The 18,185-nt window shown below is 34.1% G+C and overlaps 1 protein-coding gene across 1 annotated transcript; it reads left to right on the forward strand.

The window, feature by feature from the left end:
- The first annotated feature begins 15,050 nt into the window (after nt 1-15,050).
- Nucleotides 15,051-17,098, forward strand: LOC133876805 (zinc finger BED domain-containing protein RICESLEEPER 2-like). Its single transcript, XM_062315052.1, has 3 exons — nt 15,051-16,011; nt 16,137-16,537; nt 16,706-17,098. The coding sequence occupies exons 1-3, from the start codon at nt 15,051-15,053 to the stop codon at nt 17,096-17,098; spliced, it is 1,755 nt and encodes a 584-aa protein (XP_062171036.1).
- Nucleotides 17,099-18,185: the final 1,087 nt, after the last annotated feature.

The raw sequence follows: 18,185 nt of genomic DNA on the forward strand, positions 1-18,185 counted from the left end.
TTAGGTGATACGACGTGGGAAGGCTCCACTTTGCTTTTTCTTTTTTCTTTTTGTTGTGAAGATTAATGAAACAATAAATACTGGAATTTAATTAACAAGAAGCCCGACATTGGACAATGTGCATAAGTGAAAGGGACACTGGTGCCGCACTAGAAGAATAAAAAACAGTCCTCGACACCCACTGTCTGGAAAACACATTCTTCAATGCACCATTTACCATTGCCAAGGAAGCACATCACATGCCCACAAAATGGAAACATTAAGAAATTGTCTAAATGGATTCTTGTGCTGAGCTGACCCAAGTTACAAGTTCCACAATCTTTAGCAAATTGTCAAATCAACTGCCACAATGTCTAAATGGATAAGAATAGCAAAATAAATTATGCTCCAAATTCTCTTCGCCATGGATATCTTTAAAATACTACACCTTGATAAATTGAGAGCAGAGGATAGCTATAATCTTTGTTTGAGCTAATAAATTTCTGTACTTGTATACTCATATGTCCCTCCATCTTATCAGGGGAAAGTGGGAAATAAATTCCTACATCTTTGTCTCACGGGCGCCTCAATGAGGTAGACAATTAAGGTTGGACATAAAAAAAAAAAATTCAAATTGAGTTTGAACAACTTTTTTCAATTTATTCTATAAGACTGTTATATGATTTTTGAGCATGTGATTCTTACATACTAATTAAAAAATCATATGTTTCTCATATGATAAAAGACACGTGATTGTTTTCTAGGCTGAGTTAGAGGAAATTTCTCCGACATATTTACTCAAACCCAGTTTAGAGGAAATTTTTGTATCCTAAAAAAGTAATATTAAAAGCTCTTTAAAAAGTAAATTTTCTTTTAAAAAAATTGAATTAAAATGTCGAGTAATGCTACATATTAATTGATGTGGCTCTTAAAATCACCATTGAATTTATGATAGATCATTATTGAATTTTGATCCAACAGTAATTTTAAGAGCCACATCAATTTTGCGGGGACAAAAGGAGGATAAAGGGATGATACGTAGCATTACTCTAAAATGTCTATCTTCTCCGTTTCAAGTAAAATAGAAATCATCCATTTCATGGGAATAGGATACTCTCTATTTTAAGTGTGTTCACGCAGTTAAACGTACATCCATACTCCGATCGAGAATACCTGTAAAAGAGAAGATGAAAGTAAGTTCGAAGACTTGTTGAGTGTATCGACAAGGAATGTCTTTCGATGCTTAAGTCAATGAAAGTTTCTTGGAGAGAAAGAAAGGAAAGAACACACGAATTTCAGTATAGTGTGTATGAGAGTATACTTATAATGGCTCCCCTTCTTTCTTTCTTTTTTTAAATTTTATGTTGAGCAACCTCTCTCGCATAACTACCTCACTAGGTGTGATTCCTCATTTGGTGTTTCTAGCTATGTGTGGCGTCCCGGCTTTGCCATGTAGTAAGATTTCCTACAACACGTTGTCTGCCAGATGAATACACCTTTCACCCTAGCATGATGCAACTGTCACTCAGACTCCTGCCAAGAATGTAGGGGACAGTTATGGTGATGTGGTAAGGCAGTGATTCCCTGCTAGTGATAAACTAAATAACCACAATAGGCCCACCCAATCAGCCTTTACATGGAAAATAATCATGACATAGCTCATCGTCAGATCACACAATCATCCTCACAAGGAATCTGACTCAAAATCTTCTCTGCATGGGAACCATACGCCTTCATCAAATCACCAAATGGCTATTAAAGTGACCAAGGAATATCATACACCATTGACACAAATGTTTTCATGTTGGACAAGAAGCATCCCCCATAAAAAGGGGCACACCTCTTAGGTACACCACTCTCTCCATTCAGTTTTCTCTCAAATAACCTTTTATTGACTTAAGCTTTGGAGGTTACGCGTCGGCTCCCCTCGACCCGGCATCACCCCAGTAACTTTTCATTTGTTTTGCAAGAGCCCCATCATTGGTCGACTGTCCACAAATTTGCTCATGAATGTGCACAACGACCAATGCAATGGGAGAATACAAAAAAAAAAAAAAAAAAATTGAATGATGAGAGTAACTTTGTTGTTTACGGATTGGACCCCCAAAACCAAAGAGCTCTCTTGTAAAGACTTGTCACAGGTCAATATCAGTCGCTTAACAAAGAGGAAGAAGTTTACTTCTTGTATAGGAGAAGATAGCACGTTGGCCACTCAAACCTGGTACGCACTGTTTAGTCCTGACTCCCTTTGGTGCGATGACTTCATAAAGTAAAGAGACATTTTTAAAGCCCAACTTTCAAGAGCTTAGAAGATGGAGAACACCTATTGAACACCCCGATAAGCGCCCAGCGGAGGAGCTCTCTCAACTAAGAGTACTCATAGTAGTTTCTCTTTGATTTTTCCTAAATTTAGGAAATAAAACTACTTTTTGCTTCTCTATCCAAATGCACTTTGTAACACCCAAGAAGATAATTAGAAGGTTTATATTGTTGATATGACTTAAACAGCAATTAGAAGTATTAACATAGAAATTTTACTTAAAACGTTTGTCGAAAAACCCAATTTTTCAGCTGAGGAGCTCTCTCAACTAAGAGCACTCACAACGGCTTCTCTTTGACTTTTTCTAAATTTAGGGAAGATAACTACTTTTTATTTCTTTATCCAAATACACATTGTAACGCCTAAGAAAATAATTAGAAGGTTTATTATAGTTGATATGAAATAAACAGCCTGCAATTATAAGCAATAACATAGGAATTTTACTTAAATGTTTTTTTAGAAAAATCCAATTTTTCAATGTTTTGTTCGAATTGGGAGGATTCTCCTTCGAACGGGACTCTAAAGGAATAGAAAAAGTGCTCCAACAAGTCTCATTGCAAGTTTGTCCCATTTCCGTTTAAACCACCACAAACAATATGTCTTGTTCCATTCCCGTTTCATTTACGTTCGGACGGGCATCAAACAGGATATCTCGTTCCATTCCCATTCATTTCCGTTCAATTGGGCATCAAACAGAAGGTCTTGGTCCATTCTTGTCCGAATGGGCGACAGACCGATGTCACGATTCATCTTGTTTTGAGGCCGTTCAAGCAGGTAACTAATCTGTTCAAATGGGGATCGCTAGAAATGATTATGGCCCCGTTTGAAAATTCCTCACCCCTTCCCTCCCCTTAGGAATTTTTTTTGAATGATTGGAAAATAGGATTGATGTGATATAAAGTTGAAATAATTTATATGGAAAAGTGAAAAAAATTTGTATTGTAGTGAGTTTTTTATTTAAAAAGTGTTGATGTGATATAAAAAGTGAAAAAAAAAATTAAAAATGTTTTGAAGTTGATGTTTTTTGGGAGAAGTGAAAATAGGAGAAGGGGAGGGGAAAGTGAATTTCAAACAGGGCCTATATATCAGCTTAATCATGAATTTTCAACCGTTTCCCCTCATTTTTCTCAAGACCTCTCTCTCTTTCTTCACATTTTCTCTCATCTCTCTCTAAGGCTTGAACCCAAATGCTTGTGAATTGAATCATAGGTTGTTCTTGAGCTAAATCCAACCTTGGGAATGCAATCCTTGGTTTTAAAACTCCATTTTCACCTATCAAATTAAGGTAAAATCATAAACCCTAGTTTTTCCTCAAGTTGAGCTACATTGCTAAATGTGATGCTTAGTTCTTCAATTTCTTTAGGGTTATTGTCTATTGGGAAGTTCTAAGCTACAGGCAGGAGTTTCGTGAGTCAAAACTTCAATTATTCAAGGTAAGAACTAAACCCTAATTTTTCTAAGTTATGCAAAGTTGGTGTTCTTTTTTTTAGTGTTAACTTTAAAGCTTTGCTACGAGTTAAATTTTGTTAGCTAAAATGTGTCAAATGGAACCCCATATTTCTATGGGTTGCTATGAGAAGTTGACACTTGAGATAATTAAGTACATATGGGGTGTTTAGAGTTAGAAAGTGTTATGGGTTGAGTCTTAATATGTAATTGCAATGTGAAATACAGTGATGCATTGCAAAGCTTGTGTAGGAAAATCCTTCACAATCTCAAGTTAAGCGGATTATTGTAAATATATTGCTTACTGAGAATGATACTACATTTTTTTAAGATTTTAATTTTTTAAATGTTTTGAAAGTATATTACTTATTGAGCAAAGATACTATATTTTAACGTTTTAATGTTTTAAATGTTTTGTAAATATTTTACTTACTGAGGAAAAATAACAGTTTTTAAATGTTTTCAAAGAACATGCTATGTATTCTTTTAATCAAGCCGATGTTATGTTGTAATGATATGTGTTTTATGAGATACTTTCGATATTTTCAATGAGTTTATGATATGTTTACAAACAATGTTAAAAGAATATGTTGTTGAATGATTCATGAACATGAAAATATGAACACAAAGATTCTATTGCACGAAGCATCAAGGACGGAGGGAGGGGAGGGGTTGGCAAGGGCCATGCCTCCCCTCCCCCCCCCCCCCACCCCCCCAATTTCTTAAAAAAAAATTATAAGGTTTGAAAAAAAAAACAAATTTAAAAAATATATATATATAAGGTAAAAAAATAAATTTAGCCTACTAGCCCCTACCAAAAACAATTTTTGGCCACTAGCCCCTGCCCATAAGAGCTTCTGGCTCTGTCGTCACAAAGCATGATGTATAAGCATAAAATGAAACAAAATATGAACACTATCATGGCAAAGTTGATGTTTCCATAGTTGTGATGGATGTTACTCTAATGATTGTATGAGCAAGCCCCTCATGAGTATGTTACGAATGAAACGACAACTCAGGCAAAGGTTTCTCAATGCATGATAATGAAAAGTAGACTAGGGCAAAGGTTTCGAAGGTATGATGACGCAAATGAACGAACAACTTTGGGCAAAGGTTCCCAGCATATGTTACGCACGATGATGTAAACGAACAAACAACGAAGCATGTATTGCATGATGTTGTTGTATGTAATATTTCATTATGGATTTCCTGCTAGATGTATCAATATGTATATGCGACTGAATGGAACAATTCATATGTATGCGGTTACAGCTGGATTGCATATGATGTTTTGATGATGTTCTTGCTTAGATAGGCCCAATGCATATGTATGTGTTCTCCAAAGATTGTAGAATACATGTATATGCATGTAGCTAAGTCATGATATTTGATGATATTTCTTGCTTATATACACCTATATTGTAATTTTGTTATTATATATGTATATGAGTATAGCTGGGTTATATGTTGTACACATGGATATGTATTAGATGAGTTTGTATGTGTATGTTCCCAAGCGGGAGATTATGTTGTATATATACACTTACAACTGAATAATATGTGATTGTGGATTTAAGTGTACGAGTATATATTAATAACAAAATTACCACTCGCAATAGTACAAATCTTTGTAGGATAGGCCTATGTGAGGGTGTCAAACCTCAAGGACTGTAGGTTTTGGTTGTTAAGTTATCAAGATTAATTCTACTCTAATTCATAAAAGACGATTGATTTTCTTTTGCAAGTGAAACTAAATAAAATTGTAAAAGTAAGATAAGATGGATAAGATATGGGGGATTGACTTCACTACTAACCCCATAATGATGGTAAACCGTAGTTAACATGAGAATTTCACTTACATGAACGATATGACTCGTGTGTGTTTGTCAAACACCTAACAATGTCATTAAGAAAACACTTTTAATAAGAAATAAGAATAACTCATCTTCGGTAGGCACGGATTGTCTACTTAACTACTAAGATGCGGTACGATCCGTCTTCCTTAGGTATAAAGTATAAAATCCCTTAATTAGCATACACGCAATCAATGGATAAATATAACTCCTATTTCGGCATGAATTGTCTACCTAAATTAAACTAAACTACGATGTAGAATAATTCATCTTTCCTAGGCATGACCTATCAAACCCTATTGATTTGTGTCCATTAAAATCGTTGTAAAACCATCATCTGTATAATCACAGAAAATACGAATGTTAAGTTCAATAAAGATGAACAACTTTCTAAGACAAGATAATTTGTGTCCATTAAAATCGTTGTAAAACCATCATCTGTATAATCACAGAAAATACGAATGTTAAGTTCAATAAAGATGAACAACTTTCTAAGACAAGATAATAGGTTTATCAAAATTGAATATAAACATTAAAACATAATCTCAAGGTTAAATAACCATCATTTATATGCATAAAATTTCCAAAGTAAAACATGACTACACCATCATTACTTGGAAAGAATTATATCAATACCCTATGAATGAGTTAGTCCCTATGGAATTGCTGGAAATAGTCTTTTGTCAGAGAGAAATCCATCCCAAGAAGCTATTAGAACTTTTCTGCACTCGTTTCTAAAATCTAGCACTAATTTGCTATTTAATTCTACTAGGCAATGTCATCCCTTTGATTTGGACGAGTATGTGGTGTATTTATAGTGTATAAATGAAACTTTGCACAATTTCTTGTCGTCTAGAACATCTAATCCAAGTAGGAGTCGTAAAACTTTTTCCTTTTCTGGTTTTCGTCTTACTATCTGTTCTGCCGCCACGAATGCGCTTGAACCCTCTTTTGGTACGCTTGAGCCCTTTGCCTTGCAGAATGCTAGTACTTAACCACAAATAAAATCCTCTACTTTTCATATTACACCTAATAAAAGTTAGAGCCTAAAACAAATTTCTTAATAATAAAATCAAAGCCTCTAACTAGTTTTTATCAACCATAATATCTGTGTGCCTCCTTAAATTTCTCCAAAATTATTACTTAATCAATTAAATATTATAATTTAGTCTAAATCTCAAAATTAGAACTGTTTTACTCATGAATTAAAATTCGGGGTGCTACATCATCCCCTCCTTATTGGAATTTGTCATCGAAATTTAAGTCTAAGTAAATATGTATGACTATAACTTAAAATATTCAATCGCAAATTAAAGCATTCTTACCTATCATTTTCTGACATCTTGGCTTCTCAAACCATCAAAATAGATATGGATACCTATTTTTCATTTCTTCCTCAAGCTCTCATGACACTTTATTTGTGTCATGATTCTCCTATAATATCTTGACTAACAAAATAGTTCTTGTCCTCAGTCGCTGCTCCTTGTGATCAAAGACTTGTATTTCTTCTTACAATAGGTTCGAATGAATTTGTAAAGGTTTGGAGGAATTGTTAGGCCTCCTCCATGGTCTACTCAACATACAGAAACTGTTAGGCAAGTTAAAAAACATGTCAAAGTCCTTCCATGACTAGACCTTCCTTCTCTCAATACTTTCAAAATTGTCAAAACAAATGCCTCAGAAATAGGATATGGAGGTATCCTTAAACAAAGAATTTCTAATTCAAAAGAACAATTAGTCCACTATCATTCTGGCATATGGAATACTGCACAACAAAATTATAGTACTATCAAAAAAGAAATTTTAACTATTGTATTATGCATTCATAAATTTCAAGATGATCTTTTAAATCAAGAATTTCTTGTCCGTGTTGATTGCAAAAGTGCAAAAGATGTTTTACAAAAAGATGTTAAAAATATTGCTTCTAAGCAAATATTTGCCAGATAGCAAGCAATTTAAAGCTCTTTCGATTTCAAAATTGAATATATAAAAGGAGAATCAAATAGTATCCCTGATTTCTTAATCTTGTGAATTTCTACAGGGAAAATGAGTAAGCCAGACAGATCAAAAATTCAGAATCCTAATGATTATGCTATGAATAAGCAATTATCTCCGACTAATCCTTCTTTCACTTCTCCTTCCATGAATATTGTCCCAACCCATAATAAATTCACTGTCTTAGGAAATTTTCTTCCCTTACCATCTAAATTAGCCATTTTTGCTCAAACAACATCATCTTCTTCAAAAGGTCATTCCTCTTCAAAATCAGATAGCATAAGTTCTCCTTCTCCTGCACCAACAATACCTACTTTTGCCCAACCATCCCAAGTATTGCATAAATACAAATTAGTCCAACCAAAGTTGTTTCCTATAGAACTTGAGTATCAGCATATGAAAAATGCCAGAGAATTAGTAACAAAAGTGTTCCCACCAGAATGAGATTTTATGCCAGAAGAGCAAAATAAATCTCAAAAATTTTATGAATTTATCCTAGTTGACTCTGGATCAGTTATTTTATCTCATACTCCTTGAAAATTTGACCCAGAGCATAAAAGAATTGTTTTTTTTTCTAAATGTACAATTAAAAATATTCTTTCTCCAGCCTAGTGGAATTATAGCCCTTGACAAGGCAAAAAATTTTCACAACCCTTTGATCCCCAAACTTATAATTATTTTGATTATCAAAAAGCTTGGTATAATACCTTCTACCTCCAGAATAATCGTTAACAACATTCCTGGTTTTTTACCTTTGACAAAATTCATCCAATCCAATCATTACCATTATGATTTGAACAGTGGTGGAAGCTCTTCGGAGCTGAAACTGGTATTTTACCACCTCCTCTTTGCAACAAATTTCTAGATTATTCAAAGACTCATCCTTCTCCTTCTCCTTTCAATAAATTTCCCCATGAACTTTATTTTTTCCTTCATTTTAGTATTCCTTGGATAATATCTTGGGATTATAATTTCTTTTCCCCATAAGATAGTGTGTATACTCCCCAGTCTCCTGATGATAATATTAGATATATTGTTCGCACTATCGTAGTCAAATGGTGGGATAGATATACCTATGATGATATCATTACAAAAGTTAGTAAATTATGTACAAATCAATTCCTAGCCTCAAATCAGTTTCTTTTAAAGAAAAGCATCAATCAGGCTAAATTAGCCTCCTCCAGTTCAAAGCAAGAATTCAGAAAACATTTGTTAGAAATCCCGTCTCAATTATCGGATGATGAAGAAGAAGATGAATCAATACTACCAAGGTATTCTCAGGATCCTTATGTAGATATAGAATTGTGAAGCATGCATGAAAGAGTATGATAAGATGAAAGTGGAGAATAAAAGGAATCATGAAGAATCATGATATTGAACAAATGGAGAATCCCACTACCACAAAAAGACGAGAGAACCTGATGAATTATTCATGCCGACACAGAAGACAAAAATAATGGCCTGACAATATTATCAGTATTCAAGAATTATTGCTGCAACTACTATTCAAGTCTTAGAATCAGTCAAAAAATCATGCCAACTTGAACTGTTCAAAAGACATGCGGAATCTTTTCTATTGTTCATGAACTATTGATATTTGTATTTTATCTCTTTCTTTAGCCTATATAAGGCTAGCTTGATGTATGAGGAAGGCAGAGTCAATTCCACAGAGCAATCTTAGATCAAACTTGAGAGTAAAAAGCTTCTAACCTTTCTACTAGCCGTGTAAAATCCATGAAATTTCATTTCCTTGTAATATTCAGTTTTCTTGCATCCAATTCTTGAATCTTGTAACTATTTCCGCTTTACTTCAATAAATTCAAGTAAGAATGTTTATCTGTTCATCTCGATTTTCACTATATGATTCTCCTTTATTATATGTTGAATTAGAAGTATATTTATGTGTTTATCCTTCAAGAATTTTTACTCATGTTTTCGAATTATTTTATTATTAATTTAATTTCAGATTTGTTATTTTATTTTTGCACTACATTCCCGCAAGGCGGATTACCGCCTGATTACCTTACCACCTCATTCCATTATTATTTTGCACTGCATTTGTAACGACCCAAGGAAAAACGCTAGTCACATCTGCACTATCACCCTAAAAGGACTAGTCAATTTGGAGCTTTTCTTAGAATCCCTTTTAAAGTCTAGTTTCACCTAGTAACTAGGCAATGTGGGACTTAGCACCCATAAGTATCTTTATAAATCACTCACTCTATATGAGCTATTCATCTCATCCCAATATGGGATTGGAGTGTTACAGCATTAATTCTCTTTATTATTTTCCTGTCATTCTCTTTATTATCGCCTGGGTTGGTTTTTTGTATCAAAGCCTCGCGTCTTATAGAGAGGGTTCAGTGTCTGCAATAATACTCCAAGTTCTAGGTAGTCAGTCCGAATTGCTAGCGTTGGTGAGCGTGAGTCCGTTGGTCAGCCGGTTGTTGCCAAAGAGAGTGTTAGGGTGGTTCCGGTAGTGGTCCAGTTAGAGTTTGAACCTGATTATTGAAAACTTAGAGTCTTAAAGCAAACAATGAGTTCAATCTTTGGGAACTCTTCCTCTAGATCTCATATGCCTTCTTTTTCTGATAATAGTGACAATGTCATAAATAATGAAGAAATTAGTATTATGAATCAAGAACTAAATCTTCAAGAATGGAATTTACATTTGGTCCCTACAAGAAATATTTATAAACAATCAACTTTTTCAAATTTATATTTTCTTTCAGATTATACCATTAAAACAGTTGAAAGAACATTTTCTTTAAATAAAGAATATGAAACTATTAAATTATTTTCAAAAGATAATATTAAAAAGCATAAGCAAAAATATTCTTTTATACATATAGGACTTGTCCAAGTAGCCGTTAAACCTTTAACAAGACAAGGACTAAATAATAGCGTCTTATTATGTTTAAGAGATGGTAGACATTTAAATTTTAGAGATTCATTGTTAGGATCAATAGAATTATCTTTATATGAAAGCCCTATATATTTTAATTGTCATCCAAATTTTTCATTATCTTTATTTGACCCTACTCTTCTACATGCCTTAGAATTAAATATTAAAACTCATAGTTATAATATGATGAAAGGATCACAACTTTTAAATATTGTTTATAAAATTTATTATAAACTTATGAAAACAACATTAGAACCTCAGACATCATTAGAAAGCCCAAAAGGACAAACTTTATTATTACAATGTAACACACAAAATTCTACAATATGTACACCAAAACAAATTTGTTAGGATGATTTAGTCTTATCGAATATGTGGACTTTAGAAAATTTAGTTCCCTTACCAAAAGTAGAGAATAATGTAATAGATTTGGATTATGTTACCCAAACAAAAGATGGTACTATAGGATTAAATTTCCAATCTTATAGAAAATCATGCTCAAGAGCTTCTACTTCATATAATGAAATAATAAATAAGCATGTTTCCCTTCCTAGATATACAATGAAATAATAAATAAGCCTGTTTTTCTTCCTAGATATAGTTTAAGTCAATTAGAAACTAATCTACAAGGAATTAATAAGGGAAAATTTATAGATACTCATTTTTATTCTGTAGCCTCAGTAACCAGCATTAGTGAAATGAATAATCCTCTTAATAATTATAATGAGATAAATAATCCAAATTCTCCAACTCAATCCCAGTTGGAAGATCCACAAATCATGATGATAACTCGAGAATATAAAATAAATAAAGAAAAATTATGAGAAGATTTTGTCTCCTAAATATGAGCATAAGAGAACATAGTTTTTTAATACATTTTCACAAATAGAACAAAATCATATAAGAACTAAATGGTATAATCAAATGAATGAAATGAGAACAGATATATATTTCTTCCCTTAGTTTGAACATAATTATAAACAAATTAACACTAGAGAGATTAATACTATCAGTAGAGCTAAAAATTGCTGGATAAAATTACAAACTAATGAAATTATTCATGAAGAATACCTTCCTTATGAATCTATAACCCTTACACACAGGGGATCACAATCAGTTGCTTCTCCTCTTATAAAACCAATTCTTAGTGATGATAATAAAAATGTGGATAATATTATACAATAGAATAATTTTACAAATACATATATTAAAGTTCTTGGTGAAAAATTAGAAAGAATTGAAAACCAGATAAATCCATTAACGATTAAAAATCAAGAAAAATAAATTGAAAGACCTTTGTTTATATGGTATAAATAAAGGTACGAAAAGAACAGATCATCAAGTAGCAAGTAGTTTAGTAACAGGTTTTACAGGACAATTAAAAGGATGGTGGGATAATACTTTAACAGAAGAACAAATATCATATTTAAAAACAGTTTATAAAACTGATATTGCTGGAAATGTTATAGCAAATGAGCATAATCAACCTGTAGAAGATGCAGTTAATACTTTAATATTTGCAATTACAAAACATTTCGTAGAAGATTCCACAATATATAGAGAAAATATTTATGATGGTTTAGAACATTTAAAATGCCCTACTTTAACAGATTTTAAGTGGTATAAGGATGTCTTTCTTTCAAGAGTATTATTAGTTAGAATGGATAATAGAGCCCCTTATTGGAAAGAAAAATTTATAGGCGGATTACCCAAATATTTTGTCCATAAAGTTAGAGAAAAATTAAATAATGATGGACATAATGATTATACAAGTCTTACATATGGAGAAATTATTAATGCAATAAAACATATAGGATTAAATCTGTGTAATGATTTAAAACTAACACACCAACGAAAAAAATGATATGAAATATGCCAAACAAGAATTAGGATCTTTTTGTGAACAATATGATTTTCCCCCTTTAATAGCATCATCCACTAAGCATAAACATAAAAAATATCGTAACAAGAAAATAAAATCATATAAACCATATAAGAAATATTATAGATCAAAAAACTCTAAAAATTTTCTACCTTGCCAAGGGCTATAATTCCACTGGACTGGTGAAAGAACATTTTTAATGTTAGTGATACTAGCCTAGCTATCACACGTATCACCAAGGTAATTCCCAAAGATCATGCAAAAAAGCATGCAGCCTCTCAACATGACACCTATGCTGCAAATCATGCACACTCAGCCAAAGACACCTATGCAATCACCGCAAATCATGTTGTAGAATCCAATGCCACTAATGCTGGGATCATCACAGATCATGCCACATATCCTGCATACTCAGAAAAAGGAATATATATAGCCATTCAATGTGATCTTCCAACGACAACAAGAAAGGCCAATTACCATCACTCTTCAATACTGAAAAAGGCAAGACCTGCAGCACCTCTCAAGGAAAGATCTCTGCTTAATTTGTCAAGTATCCCCTAAGGAAACTATGCCTGTTGTATTAGTAATTACACCCCATAATCCGATCTCCTATAATCACGTGTAATTGAGAATCCTACATTCTGTGGAATTGCCTTGAAGTCTAGCATATTCTATATATATATGTCATGCCTGTAACGTTGTAAATCATCGAGAAATAAAACTCTTTTAGCACTTCTCTCAATTCTTGCATGGTATCAAAGCCTCTATAGGCCCTCGCCTCATTTTTGATCTCCAGCCTTCCACTACCTCAAATGGCCTCATCATCCAGTACCCTCTCTATCACTCTCCAACTACCCAATTTCCCTCAAGGTTCTCTCAAACTTGAGGATACCACCACCTATCTTTTATGGCTTTCTACATTTGTGCTAGGGGTGTGCAGATTAACCGATTACCGCCTACCGACCGCCTACCGAACCGAAATTGACCGCCTACCGACTTAACCGACAAAATTTGGTTCGGTAGTCGGAAGAGAATTTTTTTACCGAAAACTGGTCGGTTCGGTAGGCTGTCGGTTAAGCGGTTAACCGACTTTCCGACCCGACCCGAACCGATTTTTGACCGAATTTTGACCGACCGGTTAACCGACCACCTAAGCCGAAACGACGTCGTTTTAATGATAAAGAAACGACGTCGTACTTGTTTCAATTCATTTTTTAAAAAAAAATATTCAAAATGGCATCGTTTTGTTACAAATGAAACGACGCCGTTTTGGGCTGACTATATAGTCATCGCATTCTTTCTTCATCAGACCTCTTCACTCTTCAGTTTCGTGAACCACTGAACCTTGAGGCCTTGACGGCTTGACCTAAGTCACCTAACCTAGTAACCTTCACGGCGTCGACGCCTGAGTCCTGACGGCTTTCGGGCTTTGGCTTGAGTCTTGACCTATCCCAATTCGACAATTCCTGGTCCCGGATCCCCTGATTCCCCTCTCCACTCTCCAGTCAGTCTAGTGACTCCAGTGAATGAGAATTCAATGATTCAAGCATTCAGCGGTTCAGCCATTCCATCTCCATTTGGTGACTTTGGTCATTTGGATTTGGGCCATTTGGCATTTTCTTTGCTACCGCCTGCCGAGTGCCGGCTGCTGCGGGCCTGCGGTGCCTCCCCGAGTCCCCACGACCCCACCTGGCCACCTATGAGTCGGTGACCTGCCCAGTTCCGAGTCGCCGACTGCTCAGTGCAGCAATGCTCAGTGTCGTCGTGCCAGTCTGCTGACTGCCCTCTTCTCCCCAACGGGCCCAGCTCTCTCTCCGGTAGCTCTCTCTCTCTTCTCTTAGTCTTAAATCTTAATTTTTTTTGATGTATCATAATCATACTATCATTTTTAATTGTTTTTGATGTATCATTTTTAATTTTTTTTTAAACAGCCAGTCGGCCATTGCAGAGCAAGTTGCCAAGTTAGGAACTGAAGTACTGAACATTGAACAAGATTACAAGAATAATTTTTTAGGTATAGTATTTCTTAAAACTTTTAGGATCTATGTCCAACTCGTTTTAGGCTTTTAGCAAATTAAAATTCACAATCAATGATTCAATGTATGAATCAATGAATGTAAACTCAAAAATATTCTAACCCTGGGATATATCAAAATGTATGAATGTACTACACATTTTATTTTAACAGTATCTGTATGTTCTATTTAGTTCAAAACTAATGAATTTTGCTTATTTTGTTATTAACTGGGTTATTTATTTTCAATTTTTGGAACCTTTTACTTTATATTAAATTTGACAAAAAATAAAAAATAAAACCAAAAGGCATCAGCCGCATCACTATGAAGTATGAACACCGGACACCAATTAGGCAATTATCTAAGAAATGACATTTATGATTTATTTTAGCTATAAATAGTTCCTTGTATTAATCACATTTTCAAATTCAACTATCTTCACAGTTCACATAGATAGCCTCTAAGAAATTTTAGATGTGATCCTTTCAATAAAAAATTGTATACATATGTAATTTGTTGATGTGATCCTTTCAATAAGAAATTTTGATAAGCCTCTAAGTTCTCTTAACAATCTTTGGAATGCTTTTGAGATTTTCATGGTAGTATGAAAAGTTTGATCATTATTTTTTTTTTTTTTCATAATTCAGATGGTCAGATGGATGCACCTACACCTACACCTACACCTATGGTTATTGGTACCTCTACACCTACACCTACACCTGCACCTGCATCATCAGTAGCTGCAGCTTGTTATCCGTCTCCTCCTATTGATAGTTCAATAGGTATTGAAGAAAGCATTGATGTTGAAAGTGATTCTGAAGAGTTGGAGGCGGATACACAAGGGATTAGATGTGCTGGTCGTGGTGGACGACCACCACTCCCTAAGAACAAAAGAAAAAGAAATGTTAGGAAAACATCCATAGCGTGGCAACATTTTACTAAGGATCTAGAAAGTCCTGCAGATAAACCTGTGGCACGTTGTAATTATTGTAGGGCTAAGTATAAATGTCACGGAAAGAGCAATGGCACCTCTAACATGTTGTACCATGTCAAAGCATGCCAACAGTACAAAGCATTATTAGCTAATCAAGATGTATCTCAATCTAAGTTCACTTTTGAGTCTGTGCCAAGTGAGGGTGATGGTGGTACTAGTAGTTATAAGAACCTAATGATTGCGAAGTACTCTGAAAAAATCATTAGGGAGACGCTTTGTGAGATGATTATTGTGGATGAAATGCCTTTTTCAACTGTGGATAAGATGGGGTTTAAGAAATTGTTCAAGGTTCTTGAGCCGCGATTTAGGCTTCCTTCTCGCTATACATTGATGAGGGATTGTATCAAGTTGTATATGCGGACTAAGGAAACAATGAAGACCAAGTTTTTGAAAACTAGTCAAAGGGTTTGTTTGACCACTGACACATGGACTTCGATTCAAAATATGAATTACATGTGCATCACTGGACATTTCATTGATCCTAGTTGGAAATATCAAAAAAGAATATTGGCATTTCGCCAAGTGTCGGATCACAAGGGGTTAACGATTGCGAAAGAATTGGAGCAGTGTTTGGAGGAATGGGGGATTCCAGGGTTATTGACAATATCACTTGACAATGCAAGTGCAATGATACTGCGGTTGATTGTTTTAAAAAGCGAATTATGGCCAATAATGAAGTTATTTGTCGCAATGAGTTTATTCATGTAAGGTGTTGTGCACATATTATCAATTTAATTGTGCATGAAGGATTGAAAGATGTAGATGATTCAATCATAAACATCCGAAATATGGTGAAATATGTAAAGGGATCCCCTCAAAGATTGGCCATCTTCAAATCTTTTGCAGAAAGGAAGACAGTTGGGTATCATGCTTCATTGGTTCTTGATGTTCCAACTCGATGGAACTCCACTTATATGATGTTGGATGTGGCAGAAAAGTATGAAAGTGCATTTGAACTAATGTTAGATGAAGAGGTTAGTTTTGGGAACTACTTGTGTGAGGATGGTGGAGGGAGAAGGGGGTTGGGGGTTCCAGTTGATGAAGATTGGAAAAATGTTAGAAACTTTGCTAAATTTTTGCAAGTGTTTTATGAGGTGACAATTGAGATATCGGGTTCCTCATACTCGACTTCTAACAATTATTTCAATGTACTCCAAAATGTTTATAATGCTTTGATTGAGTATTGTGAGAGTGATGATGATTTGTTGAGTTTTATGGCGATTAGGATGAAAATAAAATACAACAAGTATTGAGAAGACTTTGAGAAAATTAACCCCTTGTTGTTTGTTGCTGATGTGCTTGATCCGCGTTACAAGATAATTATTTTAGAATGTTGGTTCAGAAGTAATGTAGGTGAAGAAAAAGCAAAGAGGATTATCACCAAATTGAAGAATACATTGGAGCAGTTGTATAATCACTATGCTAAGAATGTAACGAACGTTGGAGGAAGTGGGGACAAGTCAAATGAAGAGCAGAGTTGCGGAAATTCAGCCTCAGTGGGTGCGGGTACTTCTACTACTTCTAGAAGTAAAAAAAATGCTTTAACAGACTTCCATTCATTTCAGGCATCCAAAAATTTGGCATTGTGTCGGACAGAGATAGAAAGATATTTTGCGGAAGATGTTGAGCCACCAAGTAAAAGTTTTGATGCTTTGACGTGGTGGAAGATAAATTCATCAAAGTTTCCGGTTCTAGCTGATGTTGGATGAGATGTCTTGGCAATTTCGATCACCACTGTTGCTTCCGAGTCTGCATTTAGCACTGGGGGTCGCGTCATAGATCCTTTTCGGAGTTCTTTAACTCCGAAAACAGTGGAGGCTCTTATATGTACTCAGAATTGGTTGAGATCTTCTTGTGTCAGTGAGAATGATGAGTTACATCTTCCTTCTTTTGAAGATGAAGATAGCTATAAGCTTGACTCGGGTAATATTTGTTAATCATATTTGTTCATTGTTCCAATTATTCGATTGAATTGATTTTTACTAATTCTTTTAAAATTTTCTTGTGGTAGAAATTATGTCTGACTCCATTACATTTGACAATGAGGCTTGAAGGATGATGTACTTTGTCACGTTGAAAGTAAGTGGTATGTTTTTTCATCTTATTATTTTCTTGACATTTACTTGTTTGTGATCTAATGGTCTCTTACTCTTTTTTATTGATCACTATATAGTCTATATTTATAACTTGTGTTTTTTGATTTGTTTGATCATTGAAGGATCAAGGAAGCAAATTGAAAGTCATCACATGTTTGTTGGATGAAGTTTTTATTTCTCTTCTCTTTTGGAGTTTTTGTTGGAGACTCAGAGTTGTAATTTCTAGCTTGTTACTATTAAATTATGGTTTTGTAACTTTTGTTTGAAATTCTAGAGCTTTTGGAACTGATAATGTTTAGGAAACTTGATAACTGATAAGTTTATACTTATTATTGTGAGTTAGTATTGAGATAGAGATAGAAGATATTCTTTTTGTTTGATGTGTGCTATGATGAATCCTGAATTTGATATTCTGATTTACCAGAATATGCAAAGGATTTCTGAGCAAATGGATGCAGATTGTCTTTCATCAGTTTCAATGTTACATGCATTTTTAATTTTTTTTCTTGCATTTTTTAGGATGATACAATCATACAGATATTACTATTTTTTTCCTGCTGCTTTTTTTTCCTTGCTTTTTTAGTCTTTAGAACATATGTTTTCCTACTTTTTTTTTTTCTTGCTTTTTCAATTTTTTTCCCTGCAGGGTGCAGACATGCAACTATTATTCAACTAATTCAAGTATTATTGTATTAATGTA

This window comes from Alnus glutinosa, chromosome 9, assembly GCF_958979055.1.
Source record: "Alnus glutinosa chromosome 9, dhAlnGlut1.1, whole genome shotgun sequence".
Classification (NCBI taxonomy): domain Eukaryota; kingdom Viridiplantae; phylum Streptophyta; class Magnoliopsida; order Fagales; family Betulaceae; genus Alnus; species Alnus glutinosa.